The 21683-nt window shown below is 40.8% G+C and overlaps 1 protein-coding gene across 2 annotated transcripts in view; it reads right to left on the bottom strand.

Moving 5' to 3' along the window:
• The window catches only part of Ccdc141 (coiled-coil domain containing 141), a 172184-nt gene that overhangs the window by 148768 nt on the left and 1733 nt on the right, over positions 1 to 21683 (bottom strand). For both annotated transcript variants that reach the window (XM_085834745.1, XM_029474525.2), the window contains exon 3: positions 21053 to 21175. In XM_085834745.1, the coding sequence (XP_085690871.1) occupies positions 21053 to 21175 (123 nt within the window). The remainder of the gene's footprint in view (positions 1 to 21052; positions 21176 to 21683) is intronic.

Below are 21683 nucleotides of genomic sequence, written 5' to 3'. Positions count from 1 at the left end.
GTGTGTGCTGCAGCACTTAGCACAGTTCAGCTATCCATAAGTCAGCGACATAGCATTCTCACAGTTATTAACAGTGATGAAAATATAAGTCTATTAAGAGTAAATGTCATGGAAATCACAGGATTCCTCTTACAGGAGACCTATGCTTTCCATTGTTCCTTCTGTCCCTTAGACCTTCATTTGTAAGACACACTGAATTTGAGTGCAAATCCTGTATGCAGACAACTTGCTGACTTCAAAATATTGAAGAATGAGAAATAACACACCATCTCTTGATTCTGGCTATAAAAACCTATCATGCATGGCTGGTTGGTGGTAGTCACCCCACTCCCTATTTGTAAGGCTGCCCCTAAACTGGACTGGCACATGACACAAATGTCTGACACGTTTGGTTTCTGGCTCATTTCCGGTTTGAAAGGTTTGCTGCTCTGAATGGGCTGCTGAGAGCCCTGAGTGCCAAGCACAGGGTGAAAGCCTCCAGTAGCCTCTACCTGAAAACCAAACCACAGCCCTGGGGTAATTAAGAATGCGTGCCCACGCTTTCATCTGCCAGGCTTCCTGTGCTAAAGCCAAGGTGTTGGTAAAATATCAAATGGTTCTGTTGTCAGTGGGAAATGCCAGCCACAGAGCAATGACAGAGAGACAAAAACCTGGAAAATTCTAACACCATACAACGGCACCAGTCCATTTGGATTAAAAAACAAATAAGGGCTCTCTTCTTTTCTTCTTCGTCTTCATCTTCTTCTTCTTCTTTTTTTTTTTTTTTTGGTCTATTTTTCAAACCTGTTTAAAGGACCACAAACAACTCCATCATAAAGAAATTGCCACAACTTTTATCTTTCAAGACTTAGGCCCTGTATAAATGTAAATAAAATCAGGTATTTTCCTCTCGATTTACTGCATCATAATTGTTATTCAGAAACATTTCTTTTGTGCAATGAAAGGCGGTATTTTAGAAACATTTCAAATGAACCCCGAACCTCTCCACCATTACTTTTCATAAATGCATTTTCTTAATTTTTTTTCTAGCCTGGCATTTGCATATAAATGACTCTCCCAGGTCTGCTCCGAGAATTGAAGTAAATAATGTAATTAGAAGTCATCCACAGGTGTATAGCTAGGATTCTTAATGGTGTTTTCCGTTGTTTGAGGAGCTTTCGGTACCCTTGGATTTGTTTAGGTTTCACTGCCTTCCCTACTGTTCCCCGCTCTTGTGTGTGACTGAAAACAGCAGACCCCTGGAGACTTATCAAGGATGCTATTGTGTGTTGTGCCGGGTAACTGGAACTTTTCAGGCTTGATCAAAAACAACAACAACAATAAGGAGAATGACATATTCTCTGAGATGTGATGAAAGCTAGAACATTAGGAAGTTTTTGTACCAAACAGAAGAATAAATAAACATAAGTAATAAGCTAACATCTGTTCTCAGGGGGAAACACAGCAGAGCGGAAGCAGCCACTTTGGACCTGAGAGTCGTCTTCTTCCCTTCCAGAGACTTTGTCTCCCTCACACACTGACCCCAACAACGCCATTATTTCAAAGCTGTCCTTAAATGCCACCTTCTCCGTGAAACCGCTCCAGCTAAATTAACTTCTTTTCTCCCCCAAACTTGCCTATGGTGCTTTTGCTATCAGCATCCTTCATCTGGGGACTTAATTAATCATCTTGAGCCTTGATGTTGTGATCGCAGTTACTTAATTGCTTCGTGGACCTAACAGGGTCATTTTGTCCTCTATGCATTATACATTATAAACTTCTAGCAGCCAAGAGTGCCTCTTACATTTCTTTCATGTCCTTGGCAATGCCAAGCACAGAGCAGGCAGACAGGATGGACCCTGGCCTGCTAGAACACAGCCATTCTGTTGCTATGGCAACTTGGTTCCTCTAAACCAGATGAGACCCACAACTGTAACATTGATATTACTGAGTGGTCCTACTGAGTCAGGTAAGAAGGAACCTGTGTCACTGTTACACATTTCCTCAGTGAGTGGGTCCTTAAAATCCAGCCAATGATTGAAGGGCTTGCATGTGGGCACGATTTGACACAAAGGCAACTATTGGGCTGGGGTTCCAGGACAAGTGTTTCCTTAACCTTAGGAACTAGACTAAGAACTTGTCTAGGGCGTGTATTAGCTTCTTCGTTTGTAAAACGAGGATTAAAATACTGATAGTGTAGACACTAGAGAGAAGCTCAGACATTAAAGGCATTGGCTACACTTCCAGAGGATCTGGGTTTCATTTCCAGCACCCAATGGGAACCCACAATCATTTGTAACTCATAACTCCAATCCCAGCGTATCTGATGCTTTCTTCTGTAATCTGTGGGCACCAGGTACACAGATGGTACACATACAGACAAGCAGGCAAAACATTCACACATATAAAAATTAATTAATTTTTTTCAAATACTGATAGGGGCTGCAGGATAACCCGATCGTTATTGTGCTGAAGCTAGAATGAGGACTACAGTTTGGATTCCCAGAACCTCCCCCACCCCTAATGCCAAATATACATAGTTGCCTGTCTGTAATCTCAATGTCTGAAAGTAGAGACGGAAGATCCAGACAGCAAGCTGGCTAGCTAGCAAGAGTAGCTGTACCAGTGAGCTCTGGACTTGCCTGAGATACTTTGCCTCACTGAACAAGGTGGAACATCAATGGATGATTCTGGATGTCAACTTCAGGCCTCCATGTGCACTTGTACACATGTGTGCCCCACATATGCAAAAATGCATATACACACATGCATGCCATGTATACACATCTACCACATTCACATGGAAATGGAAGAAGAAAAATAATAACTAAAATAGTGATGGCTACAATCATTCTACACTCATTCTATGTAACCCTTGTTTTAAAGGCGTTAACTCTCTCAACTCCTAGACACTCACGCCCACTTTCTGAGTGGATGTGAAAACTTACAGGTGCGGAAGCTGAAACAGTGAGTGATCAGTAGCTCCCCAAAGGTTACACCACATATAACAACACTGGATCCAGGTCTGGAGAGGAAGAACTAACAGGCTCCACTGGTAAGATGCTGTCTCTTATAGACTTAACCTCAGACGGTTATTTTAAATATGAACAAATAATACATTTAAAACATTTAAATATATGTCATATTTGAACTTTATGTTTAAAGGCCAATTGATACAGAATAATCAATACTTGCCCACTGAGTTATCTTCAAGTATGGGTCATGGTACAATTCAAAGTTCCTACAACTAATTTAGTCAAAATTTAACCAGATAATAGCTTAGTATTGCTACACAGTCTCTACTCAGAGGAAACCCTGCAGTATTATGAGAAACATATACATGTATAAAAATTCAAGCAAACCAATATTAAAAGCAATGCTAAATGTTAGAGTCAAGAGCGCTAACTGCAGAATGCCTTTCTTTAACCAGTCTTATCCCATGTGGGATAAGGATGTGGCCCTCTTCAGGTGCACACGATGGTGTAGGGGTGAATACTAAACTGCACTTGCAGCACTTTACACAGACCAAGCTTACGTGAAGCCAGCACTTGGGTGAGACACACTGCATCAAACAAGTGTGTACTGAGAACCCGCTGTGAACTCTGAGGAGAAAGACAGGCAAAGAGCAGGGCAGAGCTCGGCAAAGACTTCACAAGGGAGGCCGCTTTGGCATTCTAAAATGAGGATATCAATAATTCACTTGGAAATCCATCCTCCAGCTCAGTTAGAAGAATAATGATACAAATCAGAAACACTAATAGTATCAATAATTAATCAGTCCCACCATGTGTTTTAGGAACTAGAATGTCCTATACATTAATTATTGATTCTTCAAACCCTCCAACTGGCGAGATCAAGAGGAGCAGGTCTGTGCGTATGGCTCCAGTCACCTCTAGTGTATTTCTTTACCTGGATTCATTTTCGTGTGTTTCTTTTGCCCAGTTATGGGGTGGATATGCATTCATTCAGTCCTTCCTTTCATTCTATAAACATTTATTTAACATATAGCCCAAACACAGGGCCAGGACTCAGAGATGGACCTGTGTTCACAGACCAACAACCAAGGCAGCATGGAACATTTGCATCTCTGAAGAAAAGGACACTGGAGTAGATTATAGAGAGATGATAATTACAAGTACCCAGAGGACAGCATGGTCACTGGCAGAAGAAAGGAATGCCCTAGAGACGTCCATGAGAGCAATAATTTTCTGACTGTCAGATCTAACACTAGATTTTTCCAATGTGTTGTTATTTCTAATGTTATTTCATATTTTTGTCCTGGAATTTCCTTTCCCTCATACTTGTATGCTCTGAATGTTTTTGCCTCGAATTTTCCATAGCCTCATCTCTTGTCTTTTCTTCCTTTTTGAATTTTTTAAAAAGAGGATGAGTTTCCTTCTGTGTTTTGATTGATCCTCTTCAACCAAACCCTTGCCCTTCCTGTCTCACCTCTCTGCCCTCTCCCATGTGATTACTTGGTGCATCATTCCCAGGATTTCACTTTCTCTTTCAAATCTTATGGGTTCTACTGGCCTTCGCATCCTCTTTTCCCTCTCGTGGTTTCCTATCTCATTTCTAGACTTCTGCTCACTCTCATTCACACATAACTGAGCACATATAAAAAACTGTTACAATCAGGGCCAAAGAAGAGAGCTCCACTGGTGAACTGCATGCTGCTAAGCACCATGACCTGAGTTTGATCCCCAGAACCCATATAAAATAGCTGAGTATGGGTGGTGTGGTTATAATCCTTGTGCTGGATATGCAGAGAGAGGGAGATTGTCTGGGGCTTGTAGTATATCAGGCCTATTCTACTTGAAGGAGTTGCAAGCCAATGAGAAAAAAGTTTCCACAAACAAGGTGGGCAGCATCTGAGGAATGACATCTGGAGTTGATCTCTGTTTTAGGGTTTTACTGCTTTGATGAGACACCATGACCAAGGCATCTCTTATAAGGCAAACTTTTAGTTGGGGCTGGCTTACAGGTTCAAAGGTTCAGTTGATTATCTTCAGGGTGAAAAGCATGGCACTGTACAGGCAGATGTGGTGCTAGAGGCGTCAAGAGTTCTACATCTTGATCCAAAGGCAGCCAGGAAGAGACTCTCTTCCACACTAGTTAGAGCTTGAGCAATTGACAACCACAAAGCCCTCCCCCACAGTGACACACCTCCTCCAATAAGGCCACTCTCCTAACAGTGCCACTTCTCACAGGCCAAGCATATTCAAACCACCACAGTCTCTAGCCTCCATACGTATACTTACACAGGTTCATGCACATTTGTGCACAAGTGCGTGCATATACACTCACATGCACATATGCACACATGTACAAACACTAGAAGCTAGGATCACTGTTGCATGATATTTGATTATACCACGAACCCCAAGATTGTATTACTTACTGGGGGAAAAATACTGTTTCTTTTTGTGTGGCTCAGTCCTTAGCACATACCTTTAATCCCAAACAATGAAGATAGTTTGTAGAAGGAAAGCACCCATGTTTGTAAGTGATGCTCAGCTGAGTGGCAGGCAAAGTAATGAATCAGATAAAGATTTGACATTATATGATATGCCCAATTCTCACAAGAAGAGAGAGAAAAGGAAAGCTACTTGAGGGGCAGTACAGAGACAAAGAGAAGGAGGCAATTTTACTGGAAGAGTTTCACAAAGATGGGTTGAAGAGAGAACGAGCTAGACACAGGTAAAGGCAGAATGAGCCAGAGAATGAGAAGGAGCCAGAGGATTAAAACAGCTTGCCAGAGTTATTTTGAGGCCAAGTAGAGCAATTCTGTCAGAGGCCAAAAAAGAAGTCAGGTTGAATTGGCCAGCTTGGAGAGAAGTTGGAGCCAGAACTGTCCTGAGTTCAACCAGCCAGCCAGAACTCAGAAAGAACTAGAAAGGGTGAGCTTATTCAGTAGCGAGTCTGAGGCTAAAAACATTCTAGGCCTAGATTTGATTATACAGAGGCTAGAACCTTCTAGGACTAGGCCTAGGTTAGCAGATGGAAGCAGCAAGCCCCTGACATGACAGTTACTAAGGAGAATAAAAGTTTCTTTTACAGATCTACATATGAGAAAGAATGTTCAGCATTCGTATTTCTGAGCCTGGGTTACCTCAATTTGATATTCTACAGCTCCATCCATTTTTTTTCTACAAATTTCATTGTTCCATTTTTCTTTACAGTGGAATAGAATCCCATTATATGAACCACATTTTGCTATCCATTCATCTATTGATGGATATCTAGGCTAATTCCAGGTCTTTGCTATTGTGAATAGAGCAGTCAGATATCTGAAAATGGCTTTTTTTTTTTCTCTTGGGCTCACTGCCCATTCTTCTTTTCGCTAAACTGGTGAACTTTTGTGTTTGATAACTGACCATCTAGCAAATGTTAGCTGTGACTACATATATAGGGTATCCTGATTTCATGTGGGCAGTGATGTAATGATGTCATTGGGGTATCCTTTATTCTTATCCTCCATGATTAAGGGTGTGAGATAACTTTGACTATTCTCTTACTCTTTATGTAAAACGAACTGATACTGAAACATCTTATTTATAATTCACCAACAAAAAGGCATTTCTACTAAACAAACATACTGTGCTAAGAACTCTATCAAAGACTTTTAGATTTGATTCATGTTGCTCTTTCCATCAGAATTGTAATGTAAATCTCAATGTTAATAGCTTCCAATTACATCTTTAAGTTTAAAATTTTTCTCATTCAGATGCACCCTGTAAATAATTACAAAGGAAAATACCATGAAATGATTTTGTCAAATCTACCCTGCTTGACTACCACCACGAAACCCAATCTGGAGCCCAGCACATGATCTTCTGACTCTAGCCTGTGTCTTCCACACCAATGGAGTCTCATCTTTTGATGCCTGACAGGGCTCTTTGTGAGGCTTTGTGTGTCTTGCCCTTATTTATCTCAACAGTGTTACAGATCCGGTCCTGTTAATTCTTTAAACTTAATCCTTAAGCCAATCTTACAGGATAGGAGGCACTCACATTCAACAGATGCCTAAACAGGTTCAGAAATGGCTAATGACCAATCCTACAGTGGCTTCTGCCATGCCAAGTCATACCTTATACTTGTAGTATTCATAAAAATTAGCATACAAAGAATTTGGTTTCATTGTTGCCCTTTCCTCCTCTGCTCCTCCTCCTCTGCCCTTCCCTCCCCTAGTAGCACTTTTCAATTTTTTATATCCTGTGTGACCTTTTGACCTCTCCTATCTTTTATCAATCCCTCCTTCTCCACTCCATGATCTTCTACCTAGTTTAGTGTTCTATGTCCACTCTCACACTACCTTTTTGTACATATATAAACATTAGAAATTAAGACCTGCATAGGAGAGACAACATGTGATTTTTGCTTTTCTGGGTCTGGGTGGTCTAATCTAATATTCCTGCAAATGCCCTAGTTTCATTTTTCTTTGTAGCTGACGACTCTCAACCCTAACATGTCACTTCCTTCAAGATCCAAATACACTCTCCACTTTTGAGCTATCCTTTCTATCAAGCTATCTGTCAGCACTTCAGAACATACAGTTTTTCATATATTATCTTGCAATATCTACATTCTGATTACTAATAATACATCCTTAAATGAACTTGGGTACCGATGACTTGTTCTGGCATAAGCCACTGTGAGATTGGTCATTAGCAATTTCTGAACCTGTTTAGACATCTGTTACATGTGTTTCCTGTCCTGTAAGGTCAATGTAAGGATTACATACTCTGTTCAGGATGTGTAGGATGATTAGGGCACAGTGGATGAATACAGGGAACAGCCATTATCACCTATAAAGCTTTTCAAGGAGAAGGAAGAACTTATTAAATGTTTCACATTCATAACCCCATGTGCACAAACCCTGAGCCATGTACAGACAGGATACCTCACAGGAATACAAGGAAAATAAATTATTTTCAAGTGTAGCTAGTTGATTATTATTACTATTATTATCATCATCATGATTATTATTTGTTTGTTTGCTTGTTTGCCTTGCAATGGTTGAACCAAACCTCCTCTATTAGAAGCAATGACTCATGCTGACTACTTGACTGGCACAGGGCAGGACTATCAGGGTTGAGAATGCTCCATTTCTCTATACTTCGCTAAACTCTTCTGGGTAGACCAGTTGTAAATCTCAAGTGATACAGAAATTGTTCTCTCTAAGAAGAAAAAGAAAATCCAGCATAAATTCTTTGACTTCCTAATCTTAACTCTCCATCACTTTTTCCAGGTACATAGCTCAGGGCTTGGATCTGAGGACCAGCTCACTTCTGAGGCATTCAGATGATGCTGTTGCCAGCCTAGTTGAGAGATTTCACAAACTATTTCAACCTTTGCCCTATTTTTACATGTAATTAAAAGAAAAGAAAAATAGATGGCACACGCCAGCTATTAGACACCGTATTTGCACTACTCCCCTTGTTTATATTCAACATTTGGATCATTATCTATGATATGACTGAAAACTAGTCAGATGTGAAATATATATAAATGAATTAAGAAATACAAAAATCTCCAAGGTATTTAACCACAGAAAGCACATCCTCACTAGTCATTACAATACCCATCGCTCAAGTAACAAAACCTTTAATGATCTGTTAGCCAACATTGAGCCCAATTAAGCAAAAACATATTTAAGAAATGATTATAGTTATTTTTAGAATCTGAATGGCATTTAGTCTCTGATGTTATCATCATTACATAATGTAACCATGAGAAATCCACTGAGCAATATGTGAGCCATGAATGAACAACAGACAACAAATTAATTACACATACAAGTATTAATGAAATGTGCAGTGATGCTGCCAGAAGTGGGAACCCGGCCACTCGCCATTTAATTACGGTCGTCTGCTGGTAGCTTTTCAAACAGTAGTAACACACAGTTTTACCTTCATGATTTCAAACTATTTCCTTTAAAATTTTTAAATTATAATTCTAGTTGTGTGTGTGTGTGTGTGTGTGTGTGTGTGTGTGTGTGAGAGAGAGAGAGAGAGAGAGAGAGAGAGATAGAAAGAGAGAGAGATATTATTTCTGTGTGGGTATGTGTAGGTGAGTGCAGGTGCCAACAGAGACCAGAGGCATCAGATCCCTTGAATCTAGAGTTAACTGCATTGATATGTGTGCTGGGAACCTAACACAGGTCCTCCAAAAGAGTAGTCCCTTTAACCACTGAGCCATCAATCCAGTAGTTTGAAAGAAATTACTGTTTAAAGCAAAATCAGTTTCAAACAGTTAGGAAACATACACGCAAATACATTCACACATGTCTTAGTTAGGGTTTTAGTGCTGTGAAGAGACACCATGACCAAGGCAAGTCTTATAAAAAACAACATTTAATTGGGACTGGTTTACAGAGGTTTAGTCCTTTATCATCAAGGCAGGAACATGGCAGCATCCAGGCAGGCATGGTACAGGAGGAGCTGAGAGTTCTACATCTTCATCTGAAGGCTGCTGCAGAATATTGACTTCCAGGCAGCTAGGATGAGGGTTTTAAAGTCCACATCCACAGTGACACACCTACTCCAAGAAGGCCACACCTCCTCCAACAGGACCACACTCTCTAGAAGTGCCACTCCCTGGGTAGAGCATATACAAGCCATCACAACACACACTCATATGCTTCTCAGCCACAGCGACAAACACATTCACACATATTCACATAACATTTCTCAGAAGTATTGCATCAGAAAAATATTTTTATTCCTCTTATAACCATGTTCAATAACATTGCTTAACTAATTATAAAAATCTACCACTAGAAAACATTTTTTTTAATTTAGTTCCCCTGACAGAAATATCAGGCCTCTGTTTCCCTTTCCAGGACTTACATAGCACTGACTCTTCCTAAGTTCCCCCTTGAGCTAGAAAACAAGGCAAAGAAATCCCAAGATGTAGACTCCTTTATTCTCCAAATCTACCATACTGGACACATGGTGACCACTAATCATTTGCAAGGGGTGGGTTAAAGTCACAGTATCTCACTGGTCTGATGCAATATTTCATCTGTAATTTTAAAATGATTACTTGCTAAATGGTAATATTTGGTGTATATTGGAGTAAATTAAGCATATTATTAAATTACTTTCACTTGTTTCTTTTTATTTTGCTGTTTGATTGGGTTTGGTAATTTATACTTTCAAGGGCTCAGTTCATTTCATCTAAGCTGTTGAATTCATGTACAGACAGATGTTCTTGGCACTTTCTCATTATACATTTAATGACTACGAGATTCATACTAAGATCTATTCTTCATGTCTAATATTGGTAATTTTTGCCTTCTCTCTTTTTCCTTCTTGGTCTGGCGAGAGGTTCATCAATTTAATTGACCTTTTCAAAGAGCTGGCTTTGGCCGTATTGATTTTCCTATTGTGTTTCTGTTTTCAATTGTATCGATCGCTCTGCTCTTTGTAGTTTCCCCACTCTGCTTGCTTTGGCTTTAATTTGCTCTTATTTTTCTAGTCTCCTAAGTTTAGATTAATTTAGGGTATTTATTCTTTCCTAGATAAGCACTTAACTCCCCCAAATTTGCACATGCCTCCTCCACACTTTGAGTTACAAATGTGGCTGGCCCTTGCAGTTTATATTATATATTCCTATTTATCTCTGCTCTAAGAAGTGTGGCGCTCTAGCAAAGCATTTTCTTTTCAACACATTAATAAAAGTTTAATAGCTTATGGGACCACTGGACCAAAAACACTCAGGCACTCAGAAAGCAGTAAGCAATAGCCTTGGGTACTTTAGATTTCTCTAGTTCCAATTATGGAAAACTCAGGATGTGCTTTGAGTTGACTCTTCACAGGGAAAAAAAAATCATTTTATAAAATTAAATCTGAGGTATCAAGTTCTTCAGTTTCCAGTCTAATGACAGGCAAGGTATTCAGCTTTCTTTCAAGACAATCAGATCATCATCTGGACAATACGAGCTATGGACTGGCCTTCTAGTCTCCCTTTCCTATTTCAAGTTAGTGGATGAAATATACAGTGGGGGCTGAAAAGCCAGGGTTTAACTTTACCCACTGGGCCATGCTCTCCCCACTACTGTGTTTCTCCAGTAAGTGGGAATGCCACAGGTTTGGGGGCGGGGGGAATGGTGTCAATTCACCCCAAGCACTTGAGTGAGCCTAGAACATCTGTATTATTGGTTCCAAGTCCAAGCAAGTCAGAAAGAACACTCTCTATATTATTTCCACTAACGTGTTTGTAATCCTCTGATAGAATGAACATTTCCCAAGAATTCTGAGGAGTAAGCGGGTAGCTTTGGGAAGGAGAGCAGAAGTCCACATGCCATGATGCTACAGGACAGAAGTTGGGAGGTGCAAGTAATTTAGAAGTCAGGGCTAACTGTGGAGCTCATCTTAGTCTCCTGATGACTAACAGCTAGCTAGATTTGTCAAATGAATGAGAGTCAAGTCATTTTAAGATCCTTTGAGCTTGGCACATTTATATGCTATTACATATTAAAGTCAAAGATGCATTTGAGCTAATGCTAATTAGGCAGGGATTGTAAATGAACAAACAGAACAAAGAATCCTTTCATTTTCAGTTACACAGAATGCATACTAGGATTTTTTTCCTAAACAGAAAGACTTGTCACCATCTAGCTAGAGACTGAAAGGCACATTGCTACCCTACAAGTAATGAAACCCAGCGTATCGAAGATGGAAAGCGGAGATGACATGTCATGTTCTACCACCCGCTCTCTGCATCACAAGCGCATCTCTACTTCTGGAACTGTCAGATTCCATCCTGACTTTCCAAATCAAAATCCAACAGGCTGTCTGTCATTGCCAATAAGAGCTCTGGGTTCTACTTTCATTGGTTGAAGATTACATTTTTCCAGAGGGCTGTCTTTTAAATAAGTACTTTATGGGTCACAGGCTGTAAGGTTATGGCCTCAAACAATCTAGTTGTGATGAAGGAGATGGAGAAGTAGATGAAGCATTTATGGAACAAGCCTGACAACCTGAGCTGGAATCCCAGACCTATGTGAAATTCAGCCAGGCGCAGTAGAACACACATATATCAACTTTAAGGTCCTATACAAGGACTGGAGGCAGAGACAGGAGAATGCCCAGTAGATAGGCCAGCTAACCTGACTTACATAGCAGTGAATGACAAGGGATCTGTCTCAAATAAGGTAGAAGGTGAGAAATGACACCCAAGATTATCCTCTGACCTCTACATGCATGCTGTGGATTGTGTGTGACCACATCCATACACATGAACAATTATACATGTATACCATATACACACAAAATGCATGTCTCTCTGTCTCTCTGTCTCTGTCTCTGTCTCTGTCTCTCTCTCTCTCTCTCTCTCTCTCTCACACACACACACACACACACACACATACACACCTTTAATTGTCATATACATCACAAATATTTCTTGCCCACTCCCTGATTTGCCCTTTGAATTTGCCTGCAGTATCTCAATCACTCAAACGCACTTCCTAGGCAGTACCAACTGTCTTCTCCATCAACCGTTATCTGATTTCCCTGACAGAATCAATCCTCCTTCTGCATATAATATTTTGCACATATCTCTGTGTGCAGAGTTATAATTATAAATCTTCCCCTCTTGATCACGAAGCTGTATTGGGATGTACACCAAACACCCAAGTGTCATTATAGATAAAATCTTTGTTTGGATGCACGCTCATCCATTTATCCTTCAAGAAATGAATCACACAAATCTCAGAAGTCCACTTTACCTTCAATAGTATGTCCATACCAGCTTCTGTTTGAGAGAAGTCTGGTCATATTTCTCAAATGCTTCTTTATAAAAATTCTCATTTTCTTCTGCCTGTGATTATTCATGCATGTGTGCTACTTTTGATTGTCTTTAGAAGATGTTGATAGCTGCTGGTACACTTTGGCCTCATTCTATGTTGCTATGCCATAAGCCACCCCCAATTCAGGTTGCTGAAAGCACTCATTAATTCGCCCAGTTAGGAAAGGAGACAAGGAAGGCTTTCTGGACTCCACAGAGGCATGATGAGGTCCCATCTAGAGCTGGAGAGTCCCTCACATGGCTGGCAAATCACTTGCTTGTTCGCTGGGATATCAACAGATCTGCTGCCCAGAAGCCCAGCGACATTGCTGTTTGGGCATCGACAGGGCTGATGAGATCTCTTCCCTGTGGAGTATATGCTAAGTGTCACAGTTCTATGACATGGAGCACAATGTCCATGTAAATCATGGACACAAATGTAGTCAGTCTCTTGAAGTTGGGGCCCCCATAACAATATGCTATATTGTGTTTCCCAAGGCAGGGGAACAGTCTACATACCCAGGAGAGAAGGGCCACAGGCCATCAGAAGAGGGCTGGGTACTTTCAAGGATTTCTAGTCTTCCACAATCTTGCTATGGTCTAGATCTTCCCAGAGTCCTCAGAAGGGATGTCAGTATCTGCTATAACCCAGACATGGTCTGTTTCCTGCAGAAATGAGGAGACCTCTCCTTCTTACTGAATCAGAGTCGTTTGATTTCTCAGGACATAAAGATATGCAGACATGGATGCTTGGGCCTCATGTTCTCCATAAGCCCTCCAGCTATTGCCTGGGATCCCAATGTTTACTCTTGAACCAAGAACTCTTCCGTCTCTGTGTCTACAAAATTGTCTCTCTATATAATTTGTAAACTTCTAAAAATGAGCTCACATCAATATTTTATCAATAATGGATATTCTTTCAATTCCTGCTTCACGGGAACAAGTCATGGACTCTCTAGGACCTACTAAATTAGCATTTCTGCTATGGCTTGAATGTGTTCCTTCAAATTTAAATTCACATGTTGGAAACATAAACCCTCATGCAATAGTAGTAAGAACTGGACCCTTTTAGAAGAGGATAGGCCATGAAGTTTCCGCTGTAGATGGGTTAATGTCAATGCCAGGAAAGATGTCTGAAGAAGAGACAATGCCATCATGTTTTGCCTTCCCCCTTCTCTCCTATGAAGACACAATTCTCTTGTCCTTTGGATGGTGCCACAGTAAGGCACCATCTTGGCAGCAGAACTCAGGTTCTCTTTAACTGTTAAAAATATATTTTTGTTCTTTATAAATTACTCTGGCTGCGGTATTTTGTCCAGTAGCACAAATGGGCTAAGATAATCTCTCCCTTCTACTTATAAGAACAGCATTTTACCAGATTACCCATGGCATTTTCTAGCTCTAAAGAATACTACTCAAAACTAGCTTCCTGAGTCACTCTGTAGCATATATTGTTCACTGGAATAGAATATCTCAGGAAGGAAACAACCTGAAGACTAGCATATTGTCAATGAGACAATGAATGTCACCAGGAATTTTCAGGTTTCATGGTTGTGAGAAGTTTTGTTGGTGCTTTTTAGTAGAGAAGTGTCTTAACAGCAAAACTGAAGAAAAGATCTCCAGAACTTCTGCCTTGTCCCTACCTTATCTCATTGATCTCATTCAAAATGATCGCTGAAACATAAATCAGATGCTCTCCATGACTAGAACACCAAGGCACAAGCCCACTGGCCATCTCCCTTTAATGTTCTGTATTGACTAGGAGATTAACATCAAAATCAAGTATGGATCAAGATATTTATTCTCACTAATGGGAAAGGGAAACTGGAAGACAAGACTGTTCTGGCTTTCTTCTCCCAACTCCAAAATCTGGGCCCTACCTCGGAACCAGCCTGAAAGAATTAGAATAGGGACACAGCCATCATGGACTGAACTATAGTCTGCATCTGTCAGGTGGAGATGCCTGGCCTGGTCAGCAGCAGCAGAGAAAGGAGAGAGCTTGTAGCCCGCCATGGGCCTCAGAAGAGCTCTTCATTCCCAACAGTGGCCACTCCTTTCTCCCACATCTCGCCAGCCAGGTAGCACATTCTTCTCACTTTGCTAGAACGGAAAGTAGAAAAGTCAATAGAAGCCTCCCTAAGTTAGAACCAGCTTTTCAGGATTCCAAGGTGGATAGAGGACCTGAAGCTCTCCAGCAATCCTTCAGGCCTTTGGCACTAGATTGGGACTGCCGGGTTCCCGGAAAAACTGGTTCTAACATCAGCTAAGGAATTAGAAACAGCAGCAACAGGATAAATAAATAGATGAGAGGCAAGGTCAACTGAGCAAAAAGCAAATACTCTTCCTTCTTCCATATCTTTTTTTCCACTCTGCTGCTACTAGGAGATGCCATCCACATTTGGGGTGAGTCTTCTCACATCTATTGATAAAGGGAATCAAGGCCATTCCTTATAAACACCCAAAGACCAACCTGGAGATAATCCTTGAATTAAGGCTCCCTACTCAAGTGATCCTCCATTGTGGCAAGCTGACATTTAAAAATCAATCATTGCATCATCCAAACTACTTATTTTCTACTAGAGGAAACATTTTAGTGTTCCTTCCTCAGAACCTAAGCATAGAAAGGCCATACAATCCCGCAACGGTGCTGCTACACATCAGCCAGAAAGAACTAGAGTTACAAGTTCCAAGCAAGCACTAGTATCAGTGTTGATTGCAGCACAATTTACAAAATACAGAAAGGAAACAGTCCAATTATGTCTTACAAGTTGAACATCCCTCATCCTAAACTCTGAAATCAAAAGTACTTCAAAATTTGGGATTGGAGAAAGAGTTCAGTTGGTAAAGTACCTGCTGAGCAAGGATTAAGACATGAGTTCAAAGTTCCAGTACTCATGTAAAAGCAAGGCAGAGTGACTTGTGTCTATAACTCTGGTGCTGGGAAGTAGACACAGGTGGGTCCGTGAACTCATTGGCCAGCTAGCCTAGCCAAATCAATGAGCTACAGGGTCAGTGAGAGACCCTGTCTCAAAAACTAACATGGAGAGTAATGGAGGAAGAAGCCTAATGACAAACTCTGTTTCCACAAGCATAGATCACATATGTTTATATACTTGCACACATATGCACATAAACACACACACACACACACACTCCTAGATTCCTTTCTGTCACTATGATAAACACCATGACCAGCTTTGGGGAGGAAGGGTATACCTAGCTTACTATCCATCATGGAGGGAAGTCATGGCAAGTAGTTAAGGCAGGAGTCTGGAGGTAGGAACTTACTGAGAGGCCACAGAGGGACATTGCTTATCAACTGGCTCCTCATGGCTTGCTCACCCTGCTTTCTTATTCAACCAAGGACCGTGTCCCAGGGATGGTACCACCCACAAGCTAGGCTACCCCAAATCAATCATTAATCAAGTAAATCACCCATAGACTTGCTGACAGGCCAATCTGAAAGGTAGTTTTCTCAATTAAAGTTCTCTCTTTCCAGATGAGTTTAGTTTGTGTCAAGTTAACAATAAAACGAACCAGTCCAAATACTACTCCATAATTGAAAACTTTTTAAAAAAGATTTATTATTTATTATTTACTTAATGTATATGAGTATACTGTCACTGTCTTCAGACATACCAGAAGAGGGCATCAGACCCTATTACCGATGGTTGTGAACTACCATGTGTGGTTTCTGGGAATTGAACTCAGGATCTCTGGATGAGCAGTCAGTGCTCTTAACCATTGAGCCATCCCTCCAGCCCTCAATTAAAAACTTTTGAGCACAGCCATGAGATAACAGTTGGAAAATTCCATCCCTGGACTCATACCATAGGCCATAGTCTAAATGCAGGCATACTGGAAGATACACCCAATCACCTTTATTCTACATGTATAAGGTATATCTGAAATATATGAATTTTATATACATACTTGGGTTCAATACTCAAGATATCTCATTGCACATATACAAATAATCCAAAAATCCTAAGAATTGAAAAGCTGGAACATTTCTGGTCCAAGCATTTCAGATAAGGGATATGCAACTATTACAATGTACTGGTGTCATTCATTCATTCATTCATTGTTATTCATTATTCAAGAAGAAGTGAAATTCTTGTTCAAAATACATGCAAATATCATGTGAGAAGAAAAAAGCCAAGCAAAAAAGTTAAAGACAGTATTCCATTTATATTTGGTGTCTAGAACAGGCAAATTCATAGACAGGAAAAATAGACTACACTGCAAGCAAAGACAATAATTATTTCTTAGGAGATACAGAGTTTCTGTTTGGTATGACTTTTGAAAAATACACAGCTGATATTTGTATACTCTGCATGTATTCAGTGCTACTGAATTGTACTCATATAAGTGGTTAAGATGGTAAACTTTATATTGTTTATATTTTGGTGCAATAAAACACTTTTAAATGTATCCTGAGCAAATTCTATAGCTTAATTGCAGTAATTCACACTATCCCTTGTTCAAGGCAGATTTTAATATGAGGATTTTGGCTTTACTATTCATATGCTGTATTCACAGCATGTCTGTTTCTAGATCAGCAATCAGAAATAGGATAAATATTAGCCACACTGGGCCAGAGATCTCATCTGAAGCAGGAAAACACTAGACTTCTGAGAGTCAAATAAGAGGTACAGTGGGTGGTGGTTTGTAATCTCTCCGAAGTGTCCAACACTCTTAATAAGGAGCTGGTGCCCAAGAGTCACTTGACACCATAGCATTCCTTTGGACACTTAGATGCTGAGGATGGCAGCATCCTAAGCAACATCCCAAAGGACCCTCCACCCCTTTGTTTCTGCCGTCGACCACTCTGGGTCTACGTGGGGGAACAAAGTCAAAAGTAGCCCCAGGCAGGTCTTTACCTCTTTTCCTTCTTGGATGCCTTCTTTCTCGTTGGAAATAATTCAGTGCAGTGTAGGAATCTCGAAGCCCTGGGACTTAAACCTTTTCCACTTGACTGTTTCCTTCACTGGAAACAGGGGAGTGTTTGAGTATATAGCTGAAGGCAAAATGAAATCCCTCTGGGCAAAGACATCCGAAGCATTAAAAACACTATGGAAAATCATGTGTTCCCAACATTATCCCCTTATTCTTCCCTGTGAGGGTTTGAGATAATTTTTAATGGAAGGCACAAAATAGCTTTTCTAGTAAATGTTCACATTAGTCTGATATATTCATCATTAGCATAATTATTATGCCATTTTCCCTCTTAAAGGCAGCACACACTTCCATACAGCATTACATTTGTCTTCCCAGATCTTTTTTTTGGAAGTGTAAAGGTAACTGTTATTACCCTAATTTTTCAAATATATACCCTCACTGGAGAGGGTGAGTGTTATGATCGACCAGAAAGGGCTTCCCTCTTGACTCCTACAGCCTCCCAGAACCCCTCCCAGAATCCTTTTCTCTGTAATTGGAACATACTGCCAGGTCCTATACACTGAGAAAGGACTAGAATGACGCCAAATATTAAATATGATTGGCTTCTTGAACTACTAACTTCCTTTTCCTTTGAAAACCTCATATTACAATTAGCTTGATACCAACAATTTTCTGCCACAGGTTAAGTGCTGATGGCCTTGCTGGCATAATAAGTAGTCAATTAGTTGGGATCCATTTGAGAGACTCAATTCCCATTATTTTTAAGTTGGCAAATCTGAAATAGAATCCAAACTCCTTGACAATTTCCCTTCTCTCTTTTTAAAAAGCATTAAACAAAAATTTAAATAGCAGTGTAGTTTGAAAGAAGGGCCTGATAATTAAACAACTCAGGGGGCTGAGATGGCTAGGTTCCTAGCAAACAGATGGGAAAGGGACGGTATGAGAGATGGCTATTCAGAGCCTATGACTAGAACCACAGGTAAAGCCAAAATGGGTTTTCATCTGAGAGCTTACATTTTAGACCCATTTGCAGTGAGGTCGAAATGACTCCAGATTTCATGGCACATAGTGATAAAAATCCAACAGATACTCATCTCTGATCTCCCCTCTCCTTATGCAGATAAAAAGCTTGACGTTCAGAAGACTTAAGTGGCTCATTCACAGCCTGGAGTCTGGCCCAAAAGAACCAGATATTTAGAATCTAGAGCCCCCAAATGCCCCGAAAGGCAGACAGAACCTGTTAAATGGAACCCCTATTTCCAGCTGAGATCCAGGGTGCTTTCAGATATCAAGTAAGAGCATTGGTCCATCTAAGGAAGTATATCTTGTAGTGTTTTCTCAAAGATATGAGAGATGAAAAACCATAGACCCCAGAGGCCCAATCTGCTACGAGCCACCATTGATGATTCATCAGTGAACTGGAAAGTACCAGGCAGCATGGCTTAGTGGGAACTGAGAAAGGAATGTAGCTTTAGGTCCAGACTACCTCCCACAAATGTTGGCAGGTGCATAGAAAGGAGATGGAGACCCATGGACTGTGGAATGGGGAACAGTATTGGGTTTCTGTGATTCATAGAACAGTAGGTTCAAGAATGTATTGAAGCTTTTTTGTAACAGGAAAACTTTGAATTATTTGTCAAGTTATGTTAGTTTATGACACAACTAAAGCCACACAAAGGTCTTTTGATTCCTGGTCCAGTGTTCTTTCACATTATAATGGTGTTTTGTTTTGGTGTTATTTCTTGTCAATACATGCAAGACTTCATGATGACCAGGGCCTGCTCCCTCGAATGACAGCTCAGATCAGACACCAGAGTAAGGAGTTGTCACACAAGGGAGTAAGTATCAGGTTCTAGAGGCTGTCTTCTTCGATATTGGTTCATCTATCATCCTCTCAGTCAGTTTTACCCAATTAATTACTTTTCCCACAGTCTATAAACTAGATGCAGTTTAGACCTGACTCTGAGTTAGAAATAAACCATGTGTTTCAGTCTAGAAACACAGAGAAGCCAGTACTATTTAAGTCTAACATCACAGAGCATCCTGACCATTTTAGGACTCTGTATCTTCATCAAGCCTCTTTGATCTTAACAAAGATGTGTATTTGCTTGCATGTGCAGCTCACGACACAGAGAACTAGCTGCATCCTTCTACCCTGCTCAGAGGAAGGCAACATGGGATTTCACACTCCACCTGTCATTGTCTGAAAGGTTAAGGACATTTCTTTCAGCTATGTTCTCTAAGTGAATCCCACAGACCATGAACCAAATGCTGGGATCTGAAATCTCATGGTACAGAAAGCCATTTTCTCTCTCTCTCTCTCCCCCCTCCCCAGTTGGCTCCCTGTAGAGTTCACTGTGTGAATTAAGTGATACCCCACATTCATGGCCTGCACTCACCCATGTGTCCTGTACGCTAGTACCCAAAGCAGACAGATATTAAACACAGAATGAAATGCACTATGACAGCTTTTAGAACAAGGGTCTGCACATTTTTACCTTGCTCGGAATCTCACAAATGATGTAGCTGGCTTTGTTCTTACGCGGCATCCCCAATCAGTGTTAACTTTACATTCTTAACTAACTACAATTTGTTGGGTCTAATTTTACTAATAATGTCATCTGGTTTCAATAACTCTTAATACTAAGCATAAAATCAGATATTTTGTAAATGATTTGTCTGAATTATTCTCATCAGAAGGTTGCTTTAGCAACAGAAAAGTTAGAGCTGATGTTGTGTGTTGGTAGCTTAATGTGTGGAATGAAAAGGTAGTGGAGTTTCTTTCCACCGAGATGGCCAGTGGAGAGGTTCTCCTACTGAAAAGACGGTGAAATATTGTGCCTCTGTATTTTCTACTGCATGTAGGACAACTTTAAAAATGCAACTTGTTTTGTATTTTATTGGGCATGCATGCACGTCCGTGTGTCTGCCTGCCTTTGTGTGTGTTCTTGTGGAGGCCAGAAAACAACTTGGGTAACATCCTGAAGAGTACAGCCACATCATTTGAGATGGCATCTCTCACTGGTAGGTAGCTCACCAATTAGGCTGGGCCAGCCGTTCAGCCGACTTCAGGGATCCTTCCATTTCCTGTGCTACTGTGCCTGGCCTGCCTGCCTGTTTCCCATGGACTCTAGGGATCCAACAGAGGTCATCATGTTTGCAAGGCAAGCACTCAAACCAACTGAGCTGTTTGTCCCATCCTTGATATTTCTTTCGTAGGCTGATGCTTGCGCATGACAGCAGTGGTTTTTCTATTCGCTAACAGCATTGGATTAAAATGGCCAAAGCAAGTCAGAGCAGCGGGACCAGAGGAAGGAGAGAACCGGTCTCACCTTACTTTGGAGCATTGACTTTGCTTCGACTCAGAGGCTCTTACCTTAAGCTTGGCCAGGAGCAGCTCATGATCGTGAAGCAGTTTTTTGGTTTCATCTTGACTGCTCCCAATTTCAAGGAGATTGGGCTGCGATTCAGCCAGTTGGAGTCGTACCCATTTGCCACACTAAAAACAAAATGTGAAGTGAACTTTTATTCTCTCTCCCCCTTCTCCTTTTCCCACCTTATAATTTTAATTTCCAGTTACACTATGAACACTTTCTCCTTCCACGGGGATGGTCTGACGTGTTGAAATGCAACAGGTCTGATGCAAACCTGTGCCGGGTCCTTCTTTTATCCCTAGAACACGTTTTCTCATGGAGAGCAGGTTTGAATTCTTTAAACTCCCAAATGACAAATGTGTGCGTTAGATAGTGATCTGTTCTTCACCATCACCGGAAGAATTCACACAAAACATCTCTAGACAGAGAGGGACACTTCACAGAGGTAGAGCGGGGTGGAACGTCACTATGGACCAGACCTGGGCTTTTCCTGTCCATCAATACAAACTTTGCTCTCTGAAGAGGCTGAGTGCCTTTTCTTTGGAGACAGCAGTGGGGTAAGGGAGCTGGAGAGGGGACCGTGAGTGGTCTTTCTGAGAAACAGAATCCAGCTTAAAAGACTTTTCTGTAGAG

The sequence above is a fragment of the Mus caroli genome, unplaced genomic scaffold (assembly GCF_978045245.1).
Source record: "Mus caroli unplaced genomic scaffold, Mus_caroli_1 scaffold_2, whole genome shotgun sequence".
Taxonomy (NCBI): Eukaryota; Metazoa; Chordata; class Mammalia; order Rodentia; family Muridae; genus Mus; species Mus caroli.
This window is presented reverse-complemented; position numbering and strand designations above follow the sequence as displayed.